At 47.7% G+C, this 25,295-nt stretch overlaps 1 protein-coding gene across 1 annotated transcript in view; it reads right to left on the bottom strand.

Moving 5' to 3' along the window:
• FRAS1 (Fraser extracellular matrix complex subunit 1) overlaps positions 1–22,784 on the bottom strand; it is a 105,926-nt gene extending 83,142 nt beyond the window's left edge. Inside the window, exons 1-2 of the mRNA XM_058025165.1 lie at positions 22,694–22,784; positions 20,289–20,320 (exon numbers count right to left, since the gene is read on the bottom strand). Coding sequence (XP_057881148.1) covers positions 20,289–20,320; positions 22,694–22,784 — 123 coding nt within the window. The remainder of the gene's footprint in view (positions 1–20,288; positions 20,321–22,693) is intronic.
• Between the last annotated feature and the right edge of the window lie 2,511 nt (positions 22,785–25,295).

The raw sequence follows: 25,295 nt of genomic DNA, 5'->3' as shown, positions 1-25,295 counted from the left end.
GGAGCAAGCTGGTCTAGTGGAAGGTGTCCCTGCCCATGGCAGAGGGCTGGAAATGGCTGAGCTTTAGGTCACTGATGTCATTTATGACTGTTTCCTATTTCTAGGAATACACAGAAGACCTTGCACAAGGGGATGTTGAACAGAGGATGTGCATGACAGGTGAGTGGGAAGTGGCTGCATTATCACCTTCCAGGACAAACCTGCTAAAACAGCAGCCAAACCCAGTGGGAACTGCAGCCATCCAGCATCCCCTCCTCAAAACACACACCAGAGAGCCTCACACTGAGGGGAGGCTCCTAAAAACAAAGAGGAAAGCAAGCCTGCAACTCTTTTTAACACAGCACACTAAAGATCCTCCAGCTTCCCCTCACCTTCAAGAGGCCAGTGGAAGATGCTTGATAAAAGCCTCAAGACAGTCAGGGCCCTCCCTGCAAAAGCAGATTGCTCCAGGGAAATCCCAAATCCCTCAGCCCATACCAGCTCCCACAGGACTGAGACATTGAGACAGCCCAGACACACTGTTCTTGGAAATGAGGATGAACAAAGGCAGAAAAAATTGCTTCACCCCTTGTTAATGTGCAGAACTTTCCCTCCCCACGATGAGGAACGGAGGGAGGCAGAATTTCGGAGCCCAGCTCGGAGCACACCTGACTTGAAAAGAAGCCAAGCCATGGATGTTTTTCCCTCCCCTTGCCTGGATGATTAACCTGGGCACCACTCCCACGTCTGCAGGCAGAGCACAGCGAGACTGAAGTGCCCATGAGCTACGTGCACAAGTCCTGTCGTGTCCACCCCACCCTCCCCACCCCAGCATCTGCACTGGAAAAACAGAGGTTTGTACCTAAAGAGAGCTCTCCTCTCAGGGACAAGGAGTAGCCATCCCACTGGAGCTTTTGTAGCAAGCTTATGCAGACATGATCACAGCTGCATTTCCACCCTGGGTCTGCAGGGGTAAGGAAATGTCATCCAGGATGGCAGGAAAGGATGGGGTTTTCCTTGTGTTGCCGTGCTAAAGTGAGTATCTCTATCTCAAGAAGGAAAAAAGAGGAAAACCTGGGGCAGAAGGACAGCAGACAGGCCCCCAGGCTCCTTGCTGGACCTCCAAGCCGTGGCCATGGGAAAGAAGAGGGAGTTGTGCTTCCAATAATCCCCTCCAGCCACATCACCTGCTCGGAATCATCAGTACATGGTTCCCACCGCATGGCAGGGGATAAGGAAAGATCACAGAGACTATCCAAACCCCAGAGCCTGCTGGGAATGTTAATCCAGCCTCCTGCCATGACCCCTAGCAGCCCTGCTGCGTGCACTCAGGGCAGAGAACTGAAATCCCCATGCCTGGCAATGGGCTGGTTTGGGAAAGCACCAAGGACCTCGAGAAAATCCACGATGGCAGGAGTTATTTTAAAATGCTTTCGCTACAGGGGAGGGAAGCATTCTCCACATCTTCCCAGAATGTCCTTCTTTCCTGTCATTTCTCCTTTCTTCTCCCTGATATTTTTCCACTTCTTACAGACATCATTCATTACATTCTTAACATTCAGCCCATTTCATATCATTTACCTTTCCCTGCTTGTTTTGGGGGTGGGCTCTGCTAACTGCTGTAACTTCCCAAAACTTCACCAGCTTCACCACTGTGCCATTGTGGCATTCACCAAATTTTGCCATTGTGGCATTCACCAAATTTTGCCATTGTGTTACCATCTCAGCATTCAAATCTCTTTACAATTTTTAGATTGCAAAGCCTGTTTATCTTTCAATATTTGAGTTTTTAAACCTTCCCAGAACATAAAGAGACTCTGAAAGGAGATGACATTTTACCGGTGCTTTGAAATACCTCTGAGGAAAAACAGGGTGAAGTATTCCAGTGAACCACCTTGTCTCATAAAAACACTTGCTTCCAAGACCTAACAGTTTAAAGGAAAATCACTTTAGACAAGGGACAATTTATTCATGGACCAGAATGTAAAGTAGACCCAAACCTGCCCTTTTTGCTGACCCAAAACCCAAGGACTGCAAGCAATTATTGCTTTCAATGAAAAGACACAGCAGCCAGTGCAATACCAGAAGAAAATCAAAAGCTCACATACCCTTTGGGTAAGAAATAATATCACATTTTCTCTCCAAAATCTCTCCTGTGGATGCTGTGCCCTAATTTTTAGGTGGTCACAAGTCCCATCCTAAAGGCTGAGATTTTGATTTGAGCAATACCAATGTAATGTAAAACAACTTGAATATTTCAGCTGGACGGGGCTGGCAAGTCCCTTCCTTTCAGATGTCATTTAAATTTTATAGAGAGGCATAAGAGAAGTGATTTATGCAAGATGGAAGTCCTAGGAGGAGCAGCCTGTCACACACAATACTCATACTCCGTCTGCTGCTCCAGTGTAGCAGCAAACCGCACGAATTCCAAGGAAGGAGGGAGCAGGGAGCCTCTCAGGAAACGGGCAGGAAAGCAGAGCTTTGTGTTTCAGAAGGCTGTTAATGAATGACAGCCACTCCTGCTTGGTGACCTTCACAAAGCCAGCTGGCAGTGTCAGCTCTGCCCCTGCACGGCCACAGGTCTAAATCCCATTGGGATACAAGTGTCCCCTTGAATGGCAATTCCAGCCCAAGAGCCAAACCCCCATTAAGAGGGTGAAGGGATCTTTGATTCCCCCAAGGCGCTTCGATCACACAGCCAGGAGCAGCCAAAACCTGTGCAAGTTTTGGCTGTGATATGCCCTTTGTTAGCAATTTTTTCAAGACAAGTATTAAGCACCAATAATTTGCTAGTGTAGTACAATGGAACTTGCTTGATCTCTCCAAAATCTCTGTCTGTGGGAGCCAGGAACATTTGCTGCCAGCTTGAGAACGCTGGCTGTTCTGGGGACGAGCAGGGTGCCACACTGAAACTCATCCAGGAGCTGTTAGCTCGGAGGGAATTCATGACAGTGAGCAAAACCACCTTCCTCATCAGGAGACGTGTGTCCCTTCGAAAAAAACCCGAGAGCAAGACTGTAAAAAGGAGTAAGAGGAGGTGCTCCAAAATAAATTCTTTAAAAGGGACCAGCTAAAGGCAGAAGGCCATTTCAGTGCCTGCCACTGGGCAATCCAGAAATAAAGCCATGGTTCCTCACTGCCCAAACACAGCAGCGCAGCCAAGCCAGCAGAAACCCACCCTGACTCCACTGTTAGATTTTCTTCCTCTCCCAGCAAAGCAATGATTCCTGCGGGTGTTCGTCCGGGCGAGGTCTCCTCCCTCTGCATCCGGCTAATGAATCCAAACCAAGCCCTGCACTTAACAAAACCCACGTCTGACCCGCATCAAAGCTGTCCCTTGCCCTGCTTTGATTCTCCTGCAGATAAACAAAATAAAACAAGTCTCTGGTCTCATTTCATCCTCTCCCCCAGGCAAGTTGAACTCCGGTCCTGCTAAGGATGGGCGCACCAGAAATGCCCTTGTATAAACATTTGGCTTGTCTCAATTACCCTATCTTTGTGTGTTCAGCATTTTAGAGACACGTGAGCAAGCGCAGGCTTCCTCTCCCCTCCTTGCCGCTTCGCATCTGCTTAAATTCAAGGCAGCCCGTCCTTCTGTTAGGAGCGGAGTTAGAGCGGGGAAAATGGGGTGTGAAGTGCCTGTTTACATCTCCAGTGACCGAGGGAACCATTACCATCCATCCAGTTGTCACAGGCCTTTTGTATCATCTGCTCGGGCCATTAGGATTTAATTCCTTTGCACCGCATCCAACTGCCACTTTCTTGTAGGAACCTGCAATTGAGAGCCAGGCACAGCTGCTGGGCCGCGCTCGTTCCCATTGCTGTCTGGCAGTGCCAAACGGGCACCTGCGATTCCATCCCAGGGCGCTGGGCCCTGGCTAGGGAGAGGAAGGAGAAGCTGCAGGGACACCTCTGCATCCAACCCCGCTGAAAGGACACTGCTCACGCTGCCACAGGCCCGCCCAGCTCTGCAGCGAGCCCTTTATCCCCGGCCAAGCAGCAACTCCTGGGCTTCCCAGGCTGCTTTTCCCAAGCAGCTATAGCTTGTTGCCTCCCTCCAGGCAGAGCTGGCAAAAAATAAGGCAGAGCCAACAGTAAATTCAGCGTTGCCCAAAGCAGCAAAACGTGTTCCAGTGGCTAAGAGGATCCATCAAACCCTGCCAGACACAGCTCCCCGTGCAATTTTCCCTGCCTGGAAATTCACCCTCAGCGCCGGTGTCAAAGCCTCGTTAGAAACAACTCTTTTTAAAATTGCTTTTCATTGCCACGTTTTCCCTAATTAGAGGCATTTTGGAGCTTCACGTAGACCAAGGCAGGTAAGAGGGACGCAAATTAGGACAAGGTTTACCCAGAAGGCCAGAAAACCTACTTTAGTCTTTTTAAAGGGAGGAAAAAAAAGACCTGGCTCCAAAGCACCACCCAACTGTCCTGACATGAGATTTTTTTGGAAATCCTCCCAAAGGATCCATGATTTATAGGTTTGGTTTTTTTTAAACTTCACATCAATGCACCACTACAGGGCTAAGAAGACTCAAAAAATAATTTTTTTTTTAAAGAAAATACACTTAACCGATCCCTCAAGGAGAAATAAATAAACTAATTATCCTCAATACCTAAAAATGCTCTTCTTGGAAAATACCTTTCCTGAGCAAGGACAATTCACAGTGATACAGATAAATCCAAACAACAGATAAATCCAAACAAGCAAACTCACAGTGATACAGATAAATCCAAGCAGCAGCAATTAGCAGGAAGTAAATGGGGTAAAATAGATGATCGTAAACCCAACACTGCTTCAGGAATGTTCCTTTTCAAGGCATCTGCAGAAAAGTATTTCCCAGGCTTGACACAGATCTCACACACAAAATAAATGCCTTGGCAAATAGAAATGTACAGGTGTTACCCAGCAGCAAACTACTTTTTAATTCCAATTTCCCCTCATTTTAGGTATAAAGCATCCAAAAAATAAATGCAATGACTAAATGTTTGCACATATGGATCTATCAGTCCTTCCCCCCTGTCCATGTGGACTTCTGGACTGTCAGAATTGGACATGCTTCTTCAAAAAGAAGCAATTAAGACCTTTCCATCATTGTGGCTCCAGGATTTTCCAGGCAGGCCTATTCAAGCCATTAGCAATTCGGCTGGGTCTGGACTTGCACGATCTTCTTATTTTTGGTACCCCATTGGCTGCTTGCCCAGCTCCCTGTTTGAGGAAAGCCACATCCCTCCTTCCTGAAAAACAAGCTGACAGAGATCCCATTGGCACTGCACTCATCAGCTCTGTAAAACTCCTCAGCATTAATCACCCTGAGCACAAAACACACGTGCACCCCTGAGCTGCTCCTGAGGACAAGGGAGCAAAGAACATTTGGTTGTTGTGCTGCTTTTCCTACTGCAAGGAGCAGCTTTAGAGAAGGAATGAGGATTCCCTTTAGCAGAACAGCTTGGAAAGGAAAAGAAAAAGACATTTTGCAGCATTTTATGACTAATATAAAAATTCCAGCGCTTCCCCTAAGAACATGTGCTGTTCCCACTGATCACAGAGCCTGTGCTGTGTTATCTGATGAAGCCCAAAGGCCAAAATATTTCTCTTCAGCTGCATCTAAACTGTGGGTAACCAAAAGCAATTCCTCTGAGCACTTACTTGCAGGGCAGTGCAGGGCCAGGCTTTTAGTCCTGGATCCCTTAAAGAAGACTTAAAAATGCGTTTCAAAACCAAAACTGACTTAATGCCAACATAAAAGCTGAAATATTTTTGCTGCTTGAAATCTACCTTCATTTAAATGGAGCAACTTTTTAACTTGCTTCCTACATCCAAAAGGGACACTGGGCAAGACTGGTTTCCTTTTAAGCCCTCCTAAACTGCAAGAGAAAGATGACATTTTCAAAAGTCAGCATTTTCCAAACCAGCTGAGCTAAGTCAAGCTCCTGAGCCTAAATTTATGCATCAAAGTGTTCAGTGCTCCTCTCCAAAAGCCCCATGTTCAGCTGACCATTCACAAGTTCTGTGGAGCCACCACACAGCTAAAACAGCAGAGGAAAGAATCAAACCACAGGCAGGATCCCTAAATCCACAGCCTGACTTCAGGCTCCTGATCTTGAAGGAGCTACACAAGTCACCTTAAAGCACCCTACATGGACAGGGATCTGGGAGAGGATAGAGACCCAGCAGGGGAAATAATTCAAAAATATAATTTTGAGAGAAAATAATAGTCAAAAAAAGCACTCCCTTGGGTATTAGATCTCCTGCAGCTCCTTTAAGGACAAGCTGCTATCCACTTGATTGTTCAGCCAGGCACAGGGTCACACTGAGAGTGTCTGTAGTGACAAATGTCCAACACAACCCTGACTGTCCAACTTCAAACAAACAGCTGAACTAAACAAGCACAAAAACTCTGTCACTGGCCACCAAAAGCACTTTAAAGTACACTCTTGGCTTTTCCTCCCCAGTCAATTCTCCCTGTCTGGAAAAGCTCAGTTCATTTAAGTGGCCTTTCAGCCCCTCACCACGTCAATACCTGAGCTGCCAGGGGTGGAATCACAAATTGCAGATGAATTAATCCCACTGTGGGATTATGCCCTGGACTCTTCCCCAGAGCAGCCCTCCTCCGTGCCCTGATTCCCAGCCCCAGCGCTGCCATCTGTGGGACTCTCTGCTGAGCAGATTTTCACTTGCTAAGTCAGCAGAGATTTGTTCCCCTTTCCCTGACCCAGGCTGCTGCCTCCTCGGAGGGGGGCAGGGGAATGCCAGCACCCCTTTCTGCAGCAGCACACGAGTGCCTGCGAGTCAGAGCAGAATGAAACTGCACCCATTACAGGTGACAGCTGGAGGAACTTGCATTTCTTGGACCTTAAATCAGATAACATTGCTTAGCATATCATATCAACATGCAGAAGCTCTTAACTTTCAGATTAAAACACAAACCTGCAGCCAAAATCAGAATCCTGGGCTCCCATAAGCCCTGCACCACATCAGTCCAGCAACAACAGCAGCCACAACCAAGCTGATAGTCAGTGCTTCCTCCTCTGCCATTGCCACAAGTGGAAAAGAAATGGCCAAATGCACATGGTGGCAGAATATCAGGAAGGATTGAGCATATCAGATAAACCAGGATTTGCTGACTAAGAGGAATTCAGCAAGGCATTAGCAGAAAGTTGTTATTAATTCAAGCTACTGAGGCTTTACCAGATAATAAGTTTAAAAGCTTGTGGTTTAAAATTCTACCATTAAAGCACAAGAGGTAGAAGAAATTGCTCCAGTGGATTTAGACACTGAGGTTTCTTTTTTTTTAACTTCCCACAGAGTATTTTCCTTTTCTACTCTCGTCATCCTATCCCATTTGGCATAGATTACAGCCCTGCTTCAGCATTTGTTTAATGAAGTTTACACAACATTAGAGGCACTTGATTTAGCTGCCACAGCCACCATCTGTAATTAATCCTCCCAGGAGCCAGGGCGCTGCACAGCTTGTTCCTGCAGCCTTGGTTTCCAATGTGGAACAAGCTTATGCCCTCCATAATTCCGCTCTCCCATCAGTTTTATGCCATCATAACTCCCAGGCATTCATTTGGCCACTCACCCCAGCTGGTGGAGAGCAAGAGCCACAAGGACAGGCTGTAAATCAGCTGGATGTTACCAGCAGGTGGGAAGGATGCCTTTGCCTCCTTCCTTTCCCTTTTCCCAGAGCAAGGAATAAAGCAGCACACAGTGATTTGGCCATTTCTGTGTATACTGCTGTTATTCAGCAAGAGTTACGTGCAAGCGAGACACAGCTTTTAATCCTGGGACAGGAGTGGGCTTTACCTTCCACTCACACACAAGGAGTGTCAGTGGAGCAAGACAGAATTCCCTCAGCTTCCACTTAGTTGTGATGTGGAAAGGCAGGAGAGATGAACGCTGCACCTTCCCCACGAGGCTGTCCCTGTGCCGCTGCACTTCCACAGATCCACCCCAAAACCACCTGGTTTGCAATGCAGGGGGGCTGTGCTGCTTGACTCTGCCAATAAATCAATTCATTCTGGACTCTGGGCCAAAAGCTGCAATTTAACAAAAGAGTAACTTTCAGTGGGGGGGAAGCCAGCCATGATTTAAAGATTTCTAGTGATACAGAATAATTCATAGCACACACCAGGAAACAGTTCCAACAATTTCCAATCTCCACAGTAAAACCTACCTAGTTCCTAGGCTGAATTTATCTAGCTTTCATTTTCTGGCTCCTCCGTTCTCTTATGGGTAGAAGAGGATTATTTATAATAATTTCTGTTCCCTCTGTAGCATTCTACAAATTACCCCTTAACTTTCCCTTTGAGAACTGGTGCAGACAGTGCTCAAGTCCTTTGTAATGAGGAATCATGACCCTCTTCTGGATCTCCTCCATCCCTGTGCATCTCCCCCACATCTCAGTACAAATGAACAGTGAAAAATCAGAATAATGTTCCTCCAGCTGTGACAGCAGTGCCAAACACCCAGCTCATGTAACACTGCTCCCCCTGAACTGTAAGCCCCTAATACTCACAGAGGAATTTTATCACACCTTAACACTCGAGTCTGAACACACCAGGAGCCCCCAGAATGTTTCCCAGAGTCACAGAACCATGGAATCCCTCAGGGTGGAAAAGACCTTCAAGACCATGGAGTCCAGCCATCAACCCAGCACTGCCAAGGCCACCACTAACCCGTGTCCCCAGGTGCCACATCCACAGGGCTTTTAAACCCTTCCACGATGGGGACTCCCCCACTGCACTGGGCAGGCTGTTTCCATGACTGGCCACTGTTTCACTGAAGAAATTTCCTCTGAAATTCAATGGAAACCGCCCCTGGTACAATTTGAGGCTATTTACTCTTGTCCTGTCACTGTGACCTCCTGTCAGGGAGTTGCAGACCAAGAAGGTCCCCCCTGAGCCTCCTATTTTCCCCCTCAGCTACTCCTCACCACACCTGTGCTCCAGATCCATTCTGTTCCCTGGACATGTCCCAGCCCCTCTGTGCCTTCCTTGGAGCCAGGAGCCCTAAATTGTCCCCAAGGGTGCAAGGTGGGGCCTCAGCAGTGGCCAGCACACAGGGACAGTCCCTGCTCTGGTCCTGCTGTTCCACTATTTCCAGTGCAAGCCAGGATGTTTGTATCCTGTATTCAGATGTAATATATCTGAAACCCCACAATGTGGGGGTTTTTTTGTAAAAAATACTGAAGTGTAGCTCTTTTTCCCCCTTTCAGAAAGCCTGGAGACCCCCCTCTAATTCACCCCTGCCTGCAGCCAGTTCTTTGGGACCAGAAACAAAAACAGCACTGGCCCTGGCCTCTGGGGCAAGATAAGAAGGAATGAATGCTTCTGTGGTAGGTTCCCCAGCTAAGCTGTTATGTGTGCCCAAAGGACTCATGTGCAAACATGTTTAGTGACTCCACACCATAAATCACTGCTTCCCAAAGAAAATCCAGCTTTGTGCTTGTTTTGTGCATGAATCTGGTTGAGACAGACAAGGAGGAGCAAGCCCTGAGCTTCTGAACCTCTTCCTCTCCTTGGGGCTAGGACATGTCCTGCTCTGAGGAAATTAAGATCCAAGACACACCAGAAGGGTTTTTTTCTCTCCCAAATACCTTCATCTACAACCCCAGCAAAGGTGACAGGTTTATCACAGCTGCCCTAAATCCTGAATCAAAAACTTTCAAAAAAAACTATTTTGAAAACAAACAAACCCCTTGATGCACAGCATCCTCTGTTTGGTAAATACTGCAGGACTTTTCTGCAGTTTTTTTGTTTTAATACTATTCCAAGGAACTACCCAAAATACTGCCTTACCTACAGCAACTCTTCAGATGTAGTGTGCACAAAATAAACAGCAAAACATCTGGCAGAAAACAAACCTCCAGCAAACCCAAGGGCACAGAAATACAACCAACCACTGCTTAGTTCAGCTTCCAAGTTGCCTTTTTTTTTTTAAAGGGTACACACACCTTGCCCAAAGTTGGATACAGGAGATGCACACCTGCTTTTAACACTTCAAAGGGTCAGGGTGGTTGCCCCTTGCTGATCTTCTCTTACAGGACTTAAACTCTGAAAGTCTAAAGTCCACAGGAAAGGCCTTTTCTTTCCCTAGGTCTGTAAAAAATCAGATGAAATTGGAAACAGGCTCCTGTAAGTGCAGCTATTAAAAAAAAAAAAAAAAAAAAAAAAAAAAAAAAGTAAGATGCCTGCAGGAACTTTTATTTATTCATATACATGCTCACATTGAAATGCCAGGGAAAACACTCTACAGAAAGAACGCTTGTCACTGATAAAATTGAAAATTTACTCTCTGTGTAGAGGATACCAAAAGATTCCTGCACACCAGTCCCACTGCTCTGCTCTCATTTTGAGGTCCCCACCTTGACAACAGGGTCAATAAAGCAGCATTTGGAACACAAGGAGGCCAAAAGCTCATCAGAAAACCCTCTGGAAGTCTGTGTCAAGTGGTGATTAGGAGAAAGGGGAAATGAGGGGAGGCGAGAGAGAAACGCAGTTTTGGTTGGAATCCTACAATACCATTTTCCAACTCCTTCAGACACATAGGGATCATCACCTTCACAGTGACCAAACTGACTGTGCAAAGAGGGGAAAGAAAGCCCAGTCAAGGACCTCATTTGACTTCTCAGCAGCCACAGCAAGAGCCCTGCCAGGAAGCAGAGACACGAACACAAGGCACAGCCAGCAGAAAGCCAGAGGCAAAGCAGGGATGGATTTCCAGCACTCCAGGTGCCTGGGAAGACAAGGATAGTCCTGTTTGACTGGAGTGAGAGTAACCCTGCTGGAACTACTGCAGGAACATGCACAGAGCACAAAGCACAGCCCCTGCTGCCCAGCTCAGTCATGAGAACATCACCTGGGCACCGTAGCCACAGCCAGGACACCACAATGGGTGCAGCAAAGACCTTGCCAACCTCCCAACACCTCTGGCATTCCAGCCTGGACTGCAGCCTCGGGATGCCCCAGCACGCTGCCCCTCACAGAAGTGGTCCAGAAGCGCAGGAATCACACAAGGAACTGCATTCCCATCCAGGGCAGATGAGCATTAGGGTGTCTAAAGGCAGCCACGTGAAGGGAATCTCCATCCCACCTTTAACTCATCCCCCAAAGCCAGCTTCCTCTCTAAACTTCCAGGTTCAATGCCAAATCAGTTTTTTTTATGTGTGTAGGTGAGAGCTTGGCTCACAAGAGCCAAAATTTCACATATAGGGCCAAGACAAGGTATGATAAAGAGACAGGGCACAGCTGGGCTTGCTGCAAATCCCTTGAAGGGAAATGAGAAGGCAAATCCATGCTCTCTCTGGAAAACACCAACTGGCAAGGCTGTGGCCAGCCTGCAGCCCTGCTTCATGACATGAGCTCAGTGCCTGGAAGGCTGACTGCCAGCACCAGGGTCAAGTGCTCAGCTGGGAAAATGCCCAGCTCCACCGACATCAAAGCAGCTGCAGCACTTAGAGGAGCCCAGGAATGCGGGCTCCCCAAATAGAAACGTGCTGATCATGTTTCCATGAGCCTCCCCTCCAGCTCCTCTGCAAGGCTGCAGGCTGGCAGGGCTGCAATCCCCACCCAAATAACTCAGGCATCGCTTCCCAGAGACTGGAAGATGCAGCAGGGGAACAGCTCTCCCTGCCAGCACAGGGGAATATTTCTCATTTCTCTGGCCTGCCCAACACTCCTGACACAACCCTGCTCTGTCACCCCACACAGATGCTGCTGCCAACACCACCTCAGGGAAGTTTCCCAAGAGGAATCCCAACAAATCAGAGCTTTGTGGTTTCCACATGGTCACAGCTGAGGGTCTGGGTGCCAGTTGAAGTGTGGCTCTGCTGTTTCAGGTGTCACTGCTGGCTGATGTCACAGAAAGTGACATTTAGGGCACCCCAGTGACATTAAATATCTAAAGCCTTTAAAACATTAGTGGAACCATCCAAAGGGGGAACGGCTCGATTACCAAGGTTATTTTTTCAGAGGCTATTGCATGAGATGTGATGGATTTCACCAGATGCTCTCATCACTTCTACTGCAGTGCTTGATAAAATAGCATCTATAAATACACTAAAAACCCAATGAATTACAGAAGCATGAAATGACTTCAGTAAGGTTAGAAACATGCTGGCACCATGCAGAATGCACTAAAAATATTGAGTGTAGAGACCTCACTGCACCTTTTATGTGGCCCAACAGCTGATTTTAACAAGGAGGTTACTTATTGAGGCTGCCAGATGAGGAATTATCATCTCCTCAGCTTGAACATGTGGATTTAGCAGCTATTTGCAGAGGCTAATGAAGGCATCTGTATAAACAGGATGCTGAGGAGAAGATTTGACCTTGAAGATCACATCAGGTAGACCTGCAGAATAAAATGCCTGTTCCCATGCTAGACTAAAAGGAGAAAAACCATCACACGTGAACAAACTGCAGGTTCCCTGTGCTAGATTCCAATCCTGCATTTTCTTCAAAAAGCCACAGGCTCAACAGCATCAAGCACTGCTTCCTGATAAGCAGCGAAAGACCAGCAAAAGCATTTTGCTTAGAGAGCATCATTCCCAGTTTACTCTTGCTACTAACACTTCCTATTTTAATGAGGGAAATCAGCATCACCATAATCATTCACAAACTGGTGATGAGAGGGCTCCATGTCACACATCAGTGCTCCTGGCAGCCTGGACACACCAGGTGCCCACGGGCAGCTCTGCCCAGACAGAAATGCCATCCAAGGGGATAACTGGGCAACCCAGGCTGCTGATCCCAGCAGGACAAGCAGCTGAACTGCACAGCTTGCTCCTAGGCTGCAGTGTATCATGGATCATGCCTTTTCCCAGGGATTTCAAGAGGCTTGCCTCTGATCTCACAGATATTTCTCTGCCCGAAGCAAGAAGAAGAACTGACAGTCTTACATCTTGTGAGCTTAGATCTTCCCCCCCAAAACGAGGTCAGAGGAGAGGGAAGGATCTGTGGTAACTCCAGCACACTCCTCTCCAAAGAGTGAAGCCTAACCGTTCTTCTAAAGCCAGCAAATCCTTCTGAAGCCCCCTGCAGAGGATCCTGTGACTAGAGGAACTCTGAGGTGCACAGCAGGATGTGCACAGGGCGGTTAAAGCCACATCACCTTCCAAAACAAACAGCAGGACCACTGTTTAATTAATTAAGTCTGCTCAGAAAAATCCAAGTATTAAGGGACCAGACAGAAAAGGAACCCCCAACGTTACAGAGGTAAATGTCTTTAAAATCCATTCTACTTTTCCCATGCTGATGGGTCTCAGTTATACTGTGCCATCACAGATACACCTGTTAATCACACACCACACATCCATAGCATTCCTCCATGGATTGCATTCAAGCCTCCAAAAACCTCTCAGAAAGTACAATTACAACATGGAAATAAAAAAAAAACATACTGCAAAACACTGCCCTGCGTTCATGGCCAGACTCCTCTTAGGTAACAAGGCTTTAAAGCCTAAATTCTGGGACAAATTCTGCTCAATTTTTAATCAACTGTATCTCAATTGGTTCCATTTTATCTAATATGAAGTCTCCCAACGTCCTTGGAAGTAACATATTCGACTTTGCTTTGTCCTAAGGATTTCATTAAAATTTAAACAGGTTTTCATTAAGTTTATTGTTTCATTGAGGGAATTTTTGTTTTAAATAAATCATGGAAAAGAGGCCTAAGAATTACCCTTTATGTCACTCCACAGGAGCACATAATTCATTTTTGGTTTGGAATATTTCCATTTAACAGCAGATTGAGACACTTTGAGGGTTCTGTTTCCATAACCACAATGGTCTCACAATTTCACAGAGAAATCAGGACAGAAAAGAGTAAATGCAGTTTTTAAGTGCCTTCAATTTAAAACCAAACCCAGGTTTTCAAAATGCAACACTCTTTGAATTCTGATTTTTAAAAATAACAACAAAAAATTAACCCACTGGAATAAAAGCATAGCAAGTTACTTCTACTCTACAACACTGTGAATTCCTTAGGCAGTTAAGAAAACCAAGCTTTTCACATACACAGAAGAATCCATAAAACTGCAAAAAATGTGGGAAAGAAATTGCTAACAAGTTTGCTCATGTTTTCCCCTGGAACCACTTTTCCAGGCTTGATGCATAAAAGGATTTACAGCATCCACTAACTCAGAACTGTCTCCTGGCATGTCAGTAATGACAACTGTGTCTCCAGCAGCAGGAGCTTTTCACAATTAAACAACCAACCCTGTGTTTCCTCTGAACACATAAACAGCCATGAACCACAACACCTTATGTATGGCATGTCAGTCTCGAGCTGGCTGAGCACCCAAAATGAATTAACTCCACATGACCATGACCAAATCTATTCAGGCAGGACAACAGGTGAAGTCCCAGGAAAGGAAAAGTTTCAGATTTTCAAGGAGCCATTCTGTTAGAAACAAGATTTCTAGTTTGATAACTAGAAAGTTTCTAATCTTTGCAATCTTTCAGCTCCTGTAGATGTCCCCAAAAACGTATTACACTTAAACTAAAATTTCCCAGTTTTCAGCCTGCAAGAAGTTTCATTTTCATGTCCATAAAACACAAACAAAGCAGGTTAGGAAACTATTTATTTATTTTTTTTTAGTAACAAAACATCTGGCTTTAAATTACTCATATTAATCTGGGAAGAAGTCATGTTCAGGATTTATCTTTTGGGGGAGGAGGGAGAGGATTTTTTCCGCCTGGCTGATCCTCAGAAACACAGATCCTGGGACTCTCCCTTAGCTGCAGCGCAGCAGCTGGTAATATAAAGATCCTTTGGCTGCTGTGCTCCTGGGGTTAGTGAGAGGATTCATTACAGAATGACTCTGGAGTAGATACAATGATTACAAAATCGAGTGTTTTATCCTAAAGGGCCTCCTTAATCTGTGGCTGAGCAATAAACCACAGCACAAGGAGAAATACAGCAGCCTTCCCAGGCAAGCCTGCTGCCTGCATTCCCCCTGGGAGCTATTCAATATGCCTGGCAGAAATATTGGCATCCTGGCATCACCAACCTCAGAGCACCACATGGCTGACATAAAATCAATGCACCCAGCTGGGAATAACTTCAGATTTGGGAGTTTGTGTCTTCCTGAAAGTGCCAAGGAGTACCTCGGGTGAAGTCAGTGGTTAAAGCAGCAGCAATGGAGAGGCAATGTCTGCTGAAAAGGCACAGGGAGTGATGTATCCTGGACAACACTGAACATTCTAATTTAACTATCATGGCATTTTTGATGGGGATTATTCAAGGGGAAAAAAGAAAGGGGAAAAGGAACACGAAACCACCCTAGAGATGAGAAATTCCACATGGGACCACTGTCCAGACACAACAGTCCAGTTTTGCCCAAGGTTTACGATGGATTAAACCACCAACAATCTATTTCCAAAGCCTGAGAGGACATTCAGTTCCTTTTAACTTCTTCACTCCAGACGTTCAATTTGTCAGCAAAGTGGGGATCCACTTCCCTCAGCCATCTTACAAAGTCCCTAAGCTCTTTGGAAGTCACTGAAAAGGTACATCAAAGTTCTAAAATTTCTCTTACCAATTAGTTAGACAGTGCAACTCCTCCTTTAAAGAGAAGATGCAAATGGTAGTCCTGACCAAGGTTTTGAAGGGGTTAAGGAAAGGGAAAGAATGAGGAAGAGATCCAGCAAAGGAAAAAGGCATTTTGCATGGTGGAGATTGAAGAAGAAGAAGTAAATGATGAATTATAAGGTGTGATAAAGAGCTGCTCAAATGCATCCTGAAAGATGGAAGGCACAATGACTTGGAAAATGTCTTAACGCTGGGTACTTGCTGAATTCCTGTCCTGGTGAATGAATCCATGGGAAAGCTGCTATCTCCTGCCAAGGCTCTGGCCCACAGCTCCCAGCACTGTGCTATTAAATGTGCATACTTCAGTCAGTGCCCGTGCACAACAGCTCCTGTCCCAGGAGCTCACTGGGATGCTGTTCCAGAGTGCAAGGCAAGATGCATTCCATTGCCATCTGCATGGCAGTTGTCTTCTGTCAAGTGGCAGTTTGCCTTATCTCTCTCTCTGAGTGACCACAATCACTCCTCCCTGGGAAGGGACATCTGCTGATAACAGCTATTGAATGTCACTGCATGGCTGATAAGAACTACAGCAGCCCATTGGGAGATGTGAGCCCAGAGGGAGGAGCCAAGCATTCCTGCCTGGATATAATCCAGAGGTTTTGAGACACCAGCACGGCTTCTCCGCTGGATTCCCCAGAGGAACAGCAGCTGTCTCTTCTTCCACGGGATCTTTGGAGGAAGAATCCTTCTCTACAGATCCCCCTTGCTCCAACAGAACCACCCCTGACACTGCAGGAGGGCTGCAGCCACAATGCCAATGGGACTGCCACCAACACCCCACAGGGTGTCAGGCTGGGTTCTGACTCTGGCAGTGTTGTTCTAGCGTACTGCATTGTTTATTTTATCCTTTTATTTTTCTTCCCTATTAAAGAACTGTTATTTCCTGCTCACATATTATTGCCTGAGAGCCCCTTAATTTCAAATTTATAGCAATTCAGAGGGGTGGGGTGGGTTTACATTCTCCATTTCAGGGGAGGCTCCAGCCTTCCTTAGCAGACTCCAGTCTTTCCAAAACAAGACAGATGGAAAATGTGGAACAGGGCAGCTCTTGTACAAACCCTGATCTCCAAATAAAGCTGATACCAGATGACTCCCACAACACAGAGAAGATTAAGGCATGAGTCTTGCACCAAGCAGGATGGAGAAGAAAGGCCTCCGAGAAGGACATCACAGCCAGCAGACACTCAGAGCTCCAAGGAGAACAGACCAGAGTGTCAGATTAAAGCTCAAAAGCCCCACAACTCCCAGAACTCTTCTGTAGTTTATGAATTTCTCCAGATTTATTAATTCCTCCTATCCAAAGCAAAGAGGAGTCTTTTTAAAAATCCCTTCTTGCCAAAAAAACCCTGCCTGTACCTGGCTGTTTAGGAAGAGACCCCATGGATTCCAACAGGGGGCCAAAGACATGCACAGACAACCGAAGAGGGGCACAGCCTCACTGCTGGGCTCTGGACTGCTGGAATACAAGATCCAAAAAGAAGAAAAAGGAGAAAGAACAACTTGTGAGCAGTGAGGGTACTGAGAAAAAACACTGAGATTTGTCCAGAGGCTCAGAGGGGTTGGAGGGGAGGGAAGGGGATGGTGAATCCCATGCACCTGCAGCCCACTGTGGAATACCTGGTGAGATAAATCACCTCAGGGTGAGCAGACAGGGGCTGGGTGCTCCTCTGGTAGCAGGGTAGGTGTGCCTGGTGCAGGGAAGGGCCTCAGCCCTGCCCAGACACCTCATGGAAAGGGATGTGTCTCTCCAGGTGCCACTGCTGCTCCCAGATAGCAGGGCTGCGGACCTGAACCCCTGCCCAGCTCCAGGCTCAGGGGGAATGGAGAGATGCTGCTGCTGCATGAGGGTGCATTTGCTTGGGCAAGAAGGTGACATTTAGGTCCACTAAGATAAAATAGAAAAATTATTTTGTATTAAAATGTCTTCCTCAGTCCCCTTCATTTGCTGATGAAGGGAAAAAACTCACTTCATCCTCAGAGGAAAACTCTTACATCTAAGGTTCTTTTACCTGGTACCATGAAATCAAGAGCCTATCCTATCCCTCTGTATTTCACTGCTGTTTTCAAGGAACACAAAGAAGGGACACACATAGAGCACACACTTGATTCAAAAATCACTTTTATTTTTGATCCTCAGTTGATCCCAGCTTTCTGAAACCCACAAGCAGATGAGATTTGCTCCGTGAGAGGCATTGCATTACTGTATTCATAAATCTTAGCTGCAAAACATTCATGTACATCCAGAGGACGCAGCCCCAGGCTAAGTAGTGCCATTTAAATCACATCACATAAACAAAAATATCTTCACCATTATAAGAGTTAACAAGCAAACCTTTCAACTGAAATATTCAATTCTGATCTCATTTTTCAGTAGTAACTCCTTACCTTTCTAATGAAATTAAAATGAAGCCCATTTTCCACTGCTAATTTGATATATTCCCTAACCAGAAGTGCTTTGCACTGGCTAACATTTATTTTAAAGGTCACTGAATTTATTCAGGGTAGAAGCTCTCTGGAATGGGAGATTGGAAATTTGGGGGAGAAGAGACTCCCAGTATTTTTTATTTATTACCTTTCCACTCTCATTCTGCCCAGCGCAAACTACTGATAGAAACAGAAATCTGATTTAAAAAGCATAAAATCAGGATTTGTTTAAACTTCTGACAACAAAACGCACACAGATGTTACAAAAGAAAGCAAAATTTTTGGTAGAAGCACAAGTACAATTAAGCTAAGGCTTTTCATTCTATTCACAATTTTTGACCCAAAGACTACAAACATTTTCTTTCAAAAAACGCTTCTTTTGTGCTTTCTAGTGTTGAAACCAAGCAGCCCATTTGTGTCTCAGGAAACTTCCAAAACAATCCAGCCCAGAAACCCATCCCTAGGTGCACTACCAGCAGCTGGTGCCACAGATAACATCCATGTTTGAAAGAGGACAAAATGGAAACGGATGTTGCTCAGCTGGACTTGTCCTTCTGTGCTGCAGCCTCTACCAGACACAAACTCATTTTTCAATCACACTCACCATTCAAAGCACCTCCAGGCACAGCCCCGTCCTTCCCCTCCCCCTTGGCACAAACCAGCTGGCAGAAAGACTCCAGCTTTTTGGATTTGCTCCACACCTCCCACACACCCTGACTTCCAGAGTGACATCAGCGTGTCTCCTCGTGGCCTGCAGCTAAGAACAAGTAAAGTGGATTTTCCTCTTTCCAAGTAAAGGGAGCTGAAAACTCGCTGACAGGAGAAGCCAGAGGGAGGAACACCAAGCAGCTCAGCTGGGAATCACGCTCAGGGAGGTGCTTTCCCTCCCTCAGAGCAAAGCCACAGACACCAGCTGACCCTGGAGCTAAGTGAGCCAAGCAAGAGGCAGGACTTGTGCAGCATTAACAATTGCAGCAAACCTGCAGTGCCTGCATCGCTGCACTTCAAGGTTTGATTTATGCACCAAGGGCTTTCCAGGTGACTTCAGAGACTTGTGCAGCAAACAGCAATCCCACAATCACCCAGGAGCAGCTCACCTGCAGCCACTTCCATGTGCAATCACACAACGGCTTGGCAGGCACCTAAAGCTCATCCAGTGCCACCCCTGCCATGGGCAGGGACACCTCCCCCAAACCCAGGCTGCTCCAAGCTCCTGGCCTCGGACACTTCCAGCATCCAGGGGCAGCCACAGCTCCTCTGGGCAGCCTGTGCCAGGGCCTCACCCCCCCCCCAGCCAAGAATTCCTTTCCAACATCCAACCTGAACCTCCCCTCTCTGTTGGTTTGAATCCATTCATTCCCCTCTGTCCTGAAACAGCCCATCCCTTTGAAACAGCCTCTCTCCATCTCTCCTTCATGTTCCTTTCAGGTAAGGGCCACCCAAAGGCTTCTCCTCTCCAGGCTGGACAATCCCACCTCTCTCAGCCTCTCCCCATGGAATGGGTGCTCTATCCCTCTCATCATCATCCTCCTCCGCACCAGACACGGACAAAAACCCTCACCAGACACTGAAAGGAAACAGTGTTTCCAAGCACCGTCTAAAACACAATGAAAAGTCGCTACAGGTTTCTCCTGGGGGCTGCCAGGACCCTCCACAGTGCACCAGGAAGAGGAGCAAACACATCTAGAAGCATTCCAGAGACACAAAGTAGCTCAGGCACCTCCTTTTAGCCCAGAGTAGTACCAGAGCAGGGCAGACAAGCGTTACCGAGCAAAACACTCTTCATGAATACTTAAAAACTCTGATTCTTGTACCGAGTCACTCACGGATTACGTTTCTAGAGGTGCCAGAAAAGAAAATGTGTTGCGTTTGTAAGGATCAGTCAGGGTACACCAGACTCACCGTGACCAGCTGAGGGCAAAAAGTGTTAAGCTGCTGTCATTAACAGCTCATTAATTCAGGGAAAAAAATACATAGAAAGAACATAGCCTGGCATTTCACTCATGTTTTACAAAGCACCACCTCCATCCTGCCCGGCACTGCACATCTGTGGCTTCCAACACCCCAGAAGTCCCTCACATCTTCTCACCCAGTTGGACTGGCTGGGTCCTAAGGCCCAGGGAGAATTCCCAACCTCTCCATGAGAGGGATGTGTGTTCTCCAGCAGACTGGAAGCTGCCAGACCTGCACCCCAGCCACAGGGATGACAAAAAGCAGGAACTGGAGTCAAGTTCATTGAACAGCACCCTCTCCAACCCTTCCCCAGCACGGCACGTTCGAGCTCACCTACCTCAAATAAGAGGCCGTGGGAGACACAGGCACCTGAGGGACCAGAAAAAAAAAATCAGGTTAGGAACGAGTAAGAGCAGCAGCACATCCTCCAGTGAGCCTGCTCTGAACTGGGCAGCCACAAAAAAATACAGTTTTGGGGCAGCTGGGCAACCTCGGGGTAAGGGACAGGACCTCTGGTCGTCTCAAAAAGGCAGGGAGAAAAGAGGGGGCCTGCCAAAATAACAGTGTGAGAAGAGCCAGTGTGAATCCTCATTCCTAAACCTCTCCTGCATGGACAACAGGACAGGCTCACAGGGCTCTCCTGCTTCAGCTGTCCTGGCCCTGCTAATTGAGAGAAAGCTTGTCCCAGGCATGGACAGGGACCCAACCAATATATTCAAATATTTCGCCCCAATAATCAAATAAGAGGTTAGGAAGTAAAACCAGGAGTAAGCTGAATGACAGCTCTTCTATCGATTTTCTGGAAATGGTCACCCTGGAGCAACTGCACATGATCTGTCTCCCAAAAGGGTGAGGGGAATACACAAACCAAAATAACCCAAGGAGCTCCAGGATGAAAGGGAAAGAGACCACGGAAAGGCTGCCTCAAGGGACCACCCAGAAGAGTCAGAATTTCCCTGCCAAAAAGTGGAGTTTCCCAAGAAATGCAGATTAGACTAATCTGTACAGAAAGCCTGTGAGCTACACTTCTTGGAATCAAAAGCTCCTCCTTTGAGCTCGTCTTCAGCTCAGCTGCAAGTGGCTGTGGAGGCACCCCCATGAATTATTTTCCCTTGCCAAGAAGATGAGCCACAGGAGCCCAGCCATATTTCTCTCAAATTCAGCAAATAGCCGTTCTTTTGGCAAGAGAAAATAATTTCAAGGTTCATCATCCAGCTCCACCTCAAAATTCAGTGCAAAACGCAAAGTCACACATTATTGGGAGGCATGGGGTGGAGGGAAAAAAAAACCCCAAAATTTAACATCAGTTAGTTAAGACCAGCACAACCCTGCTGTTTTACCCCTCCAGGGCTGGCTGCCTTTCATTTTTAGCTCACTGACAGCTAGAGTTCCTTAAAATACCAGTGTGCTCATCCCCTCCGGGGCCAGAGCAGGGAATAGGGACCATGAAGGACTAGAAAGCAAATTCACCAACTCTGATCCCTCTTACCCACAAAGGGCAAAGACACAGCTCCCTCCTTTACAAGTTACCAAGGGAGACTAAGATACAACCCAGCTCAGCAGGACTTGGACAATCCTTACTTACAAATAAATTTTACTTTTGTCCCCAATTATGGGTGAGCCAAAAACACTACACACATTAATTAATTAAGCTTGCCATGCAACAGTGCCCTGATTTTCCAAGAAACTCAAAGCCCCAGGTGTGATCACCACCTGTTGCAAAGCACACCTGAAAAGCATTCTGCAAATTATGACTTGCACAAACTGAAGCACCCAAAAAAGCACCCCGGACTTATTGCTGTGGTATTTTTGTGGGGGACATCTTGGATTCGGGTTGTTGGTACCGTCATTTACCAAAAATAAAAGCTCTGAAACCAGAAAAAGTGAAGTCTGTCGGAGTGCTACCCAACGAGTTAACACTGGGTAGCAAATGTCCAAGCCCACACCTAGCAGCGCCTCGGCTCGCACGCACATCGCTGGTTTGAACCGCTGCTGTTCACTGGGAACGGCAGCACTTAAAATCGGGAATCACGGTGGGAGCAAGACTCGGGGAGACTGCCACTTCAGAAGCCAACAACCTACAGCCAAAGGACAGGCTGCAAAACCACCCAGGAGCACGAACGCATCCAACCCGCACCCCCAAACTCCGAACATCAGCACGGCACAGCCTTGCGCTGGCCACGAGTCCGTCCAGCACCCGAGACAAATGCCGGTGTGCCTCCCCGAGAGCGCCCAAGTTGGCTCCAGCCGCAGGGAGCAGAGCAGGGCTGCTGCCCGTTCCCCCTCACGCTTTCCCGGCCCTGCCCGGCTCCCGGCGCCGCATTCCCGAGCGCTCCGCTCCGCACGGCCCCGCCACCCGCGGGCTGCCCGAGGGCTGCGGCTGCCGCTGCCCGCCCCGGCCCCTCAGCGCCACACACCGTGCCGGGGCAAGCTCCCCTCACCTGGGCACGGCCGAGCGCCGCCGCCTTCCCTCCCTCCCGCCCGCCGTGAGGGGCAGCCCGGAGCGGGACCCCCGTGCTCACCGGCCGGGCACGGCTTCGCCCCGGTGCCCCTCACCTCGCCTGCGGAGGAGCCGCCAAAATGGCGGGGGGCGGAGGCGGACCCCCGCCCGGGCCGGCAGCGCGACCAGCGAGGCAGCGAGGCAGAGCCGTCCCGTGTGCCAGGGGAAAAGGAGTCCGGAGCCGCTTTCCCCTCAGGGATCCCCCGCCCGCGGGACCGGGGCGCGCTCGGCGCGGGACTCACCTGAGGCGGCATCGGCCAGCGCGGCTGGGAGCAGCAGCAGTAGCGGCGGCAGCAGCAGCACGGTGGCCCCGGCGGCGCTCGGGGCGCCCATGGCCCCTGGCGGCGAGCAGCGAGCGGGGAGTGCCCGCCGGGCCCGCGGCAGGTGCCGGGGCAGCGTCTCAGCCCCCGCCCCGCCGCCAAACTTCGCCCGCAGACAAAGGGGCAGCTCCGCGCCGCAGCCCGCCCGCCCCCCGCCCCGCCCCGGGCAGCGCTGCGCCCTCCTTCCTCCCGGCACCCGAGCCTCTCCTCCTCCTCCTCCCACTCCCCGGCACCTTGCGCCGGGGGGGCAGAGGATTCCGGCTTCTCCTCCCCCTCACACCCGCTACCTGGGCATGGAGCAGCCCCCGGCGACCCCGCAGCCGTGCCAGGATCAGGCAAATCAAACGTGTTTGTGTTGGACCTGACCCCAGTGACTCGATCCATCCCGGTGGCTGCAAGGGAGAGGTCACTCTCTCAACCCGGGTTGGAAGCTTCTGATTTGTTGCGTTTTGGGTGTCAGTTTGGGTTGTAGGATTATAACAAGAAATAGTAAAGCCTAGTCTATTTCCATGTCCATTGCTTCTTGGCGTGCACACACACACAGTACCATGTCCATTCAAGAAAAGCTTCCTCCAGCAGTGCACACTCAACACATCTCAGAGCCAAGGTTTCCAAATGAACGTTTGGCTCCTACAAGTCACAGGATAAAGAAAAACAGCCCCAATTTGAAGTTAAAGCCATTCCAAGCCCCAAATTAAAATGAACTCGGAAAGTGAGTTTATTTTTACTAGTCTGTGAATGAAATGTTTTTTTTTTTTTCCCTGCCAATTTCAGCGTTCCTGCTTCGTAGCGGTACCCTAGTTCCCACAGAGCAGTTGGTTGCACAGGGCTGGGTTGCTGCTGCTGCCTTCATCTCCTGCTTACCTGATTAAATGCAACGATGGCAGCTCAATTTGATAACAATTCCCTGTGGTAACTCCATCTGCTCACTTTTGATTCACTTCCTAATGATTTTTTAGGGTTTTTTTTTCCTCCTCAGGACTGCATGCCTTTAATCACTGTGCCAGAATTCCCACAGCAAAAAACACACAAGCCCCAGGTCCCTTCTAACTCCTCAGGTGAAACTCTGGACAACTTGACCAAACTCAAAGAAACACCAGCAAGAAAGAACAGGTGCAAATAATTAAAACCAAGCACACAGAGGGTTCAATAATTTCATATAGAACAAGTGAAAATAATTAAAGCCAAGCACATAGTGTTCAACAACTTCATACAGAACAAGCTTCATATAAATGTGTCCATCTTTTCACCATTTTTGTTCGTCTTCCTGCTGCTGTTCTTTAGGCTTTGACAACTTGTTTCCCTAGTCCAGCTACTGCCTACTCCTCCCTATTTCTCCTACCTTCCTTCCTGCTGTTCCCACAACACTGCTCCAAAGACCCTGTTAAAAGTCAGGAGAAATCCAGACCCATAACTTAGATAATTTTTCAGATTTTCCCTCTAGCAAGCACTCATTTCCAACATTTCTTAAGTTTAGCACTCAGCGCAAAAGACCTGAAATTTTCAGAAATTCAAAGTTTGCTAAAGTTTTGTCCTTCACATCCTATTGAATACAAAAGCAGCATTTCTGTTTTGAGTCTACTTACAGATTAGCAGCAAATAAAATTATCAAATAAGCTTCAGACTCTCTCAGGAGAAATATGAGATGTTCAAAGGCTGAAAGCCTGAAGGGTACAACTTGCAAAGCACTGATGCAGCTGTCAGCTGCTGCCACAGATCTTTGAAATAATGCCACAAAAAGTCACTGGGGTTGTAGAAATTAACCACTTTTAGCCTCCCTTTTACCAAACCTCTAGGCAGAGGTCAGTTTTCTGCAAGTTGGTGCGAAAGAGCCATTCCTCCACTTGGCAAATCCCTGGCTGAAGATATTGAGCCAGACATACCTTGTGTTCCTGGAGAGCTGGCCACGTGCTGGCTCAGACTTGCACAGAACAGCTGGACAAACATGGCTCTGAGAAGGATCCATCTCTGGCAAGTGAAGTTGGCATCATGTGCATTCCCCACTTCCAGAACCCCTGACACTTAAATATTTTTCCAGCTTTTAACTGGGTTTTTTTACAATTTTATTAATATTCCTTTTTAAAATCCATGAGATTAGCCCACAAAAACAACATGGCATGGCAGGGTCACCACGTGTGACCTTCACCCAGCATCTCCCAGTACCTGACAATTTGGGAAGACTGGCATTTTCCTCTTGTTTTCCAAGCCGGAGACACACTGACACTTCTGCCTTCATGTCCTGGTGGGATGAAGCCTCTAGACACCTGCAAGCTGAGGTACTGACAGAAATAACTGCTTGGAAAATTAAGTTTATCCCTCACAGCGTTTTCTGTCAGCCTCAAAAGCTTTTTTCCTTCCTCTGTCCTATTTCAGTCAATCCAACTATTCCCACACGGACAGTTTTGGCTACAGCATTAGCCTCTCTCCCAGAGTCTGGCAAGACCAGTGGTATTGCAGAACATGGATAACAAAATCCTATTTAATCACTCAGAACACCCATCTCAGCACTAAAAACCTGTCAGCA

This window comes from Melospiza georgiana, chromosome 5 (genome assembly GCF_028018845.1).
Source record: "Melospiza georgiana isolate bMelGeo1 chromosome 5, bMelGeo1.pri, whole genome shotgun sequence".
In the NCBI taxonomy this organism is placed as follows: domain Eukaryota; kingdom Metazoa; phylum Chordata; class Aves; order Passeriformes; family Passerellidae; genus Melospiza; species Melospiza georgiana.
The sequence above is the reverse complement of the archived record's forward strand: the minus strand, read 5'-3'. Positions and strand labels throughout refer to the sequence as shown.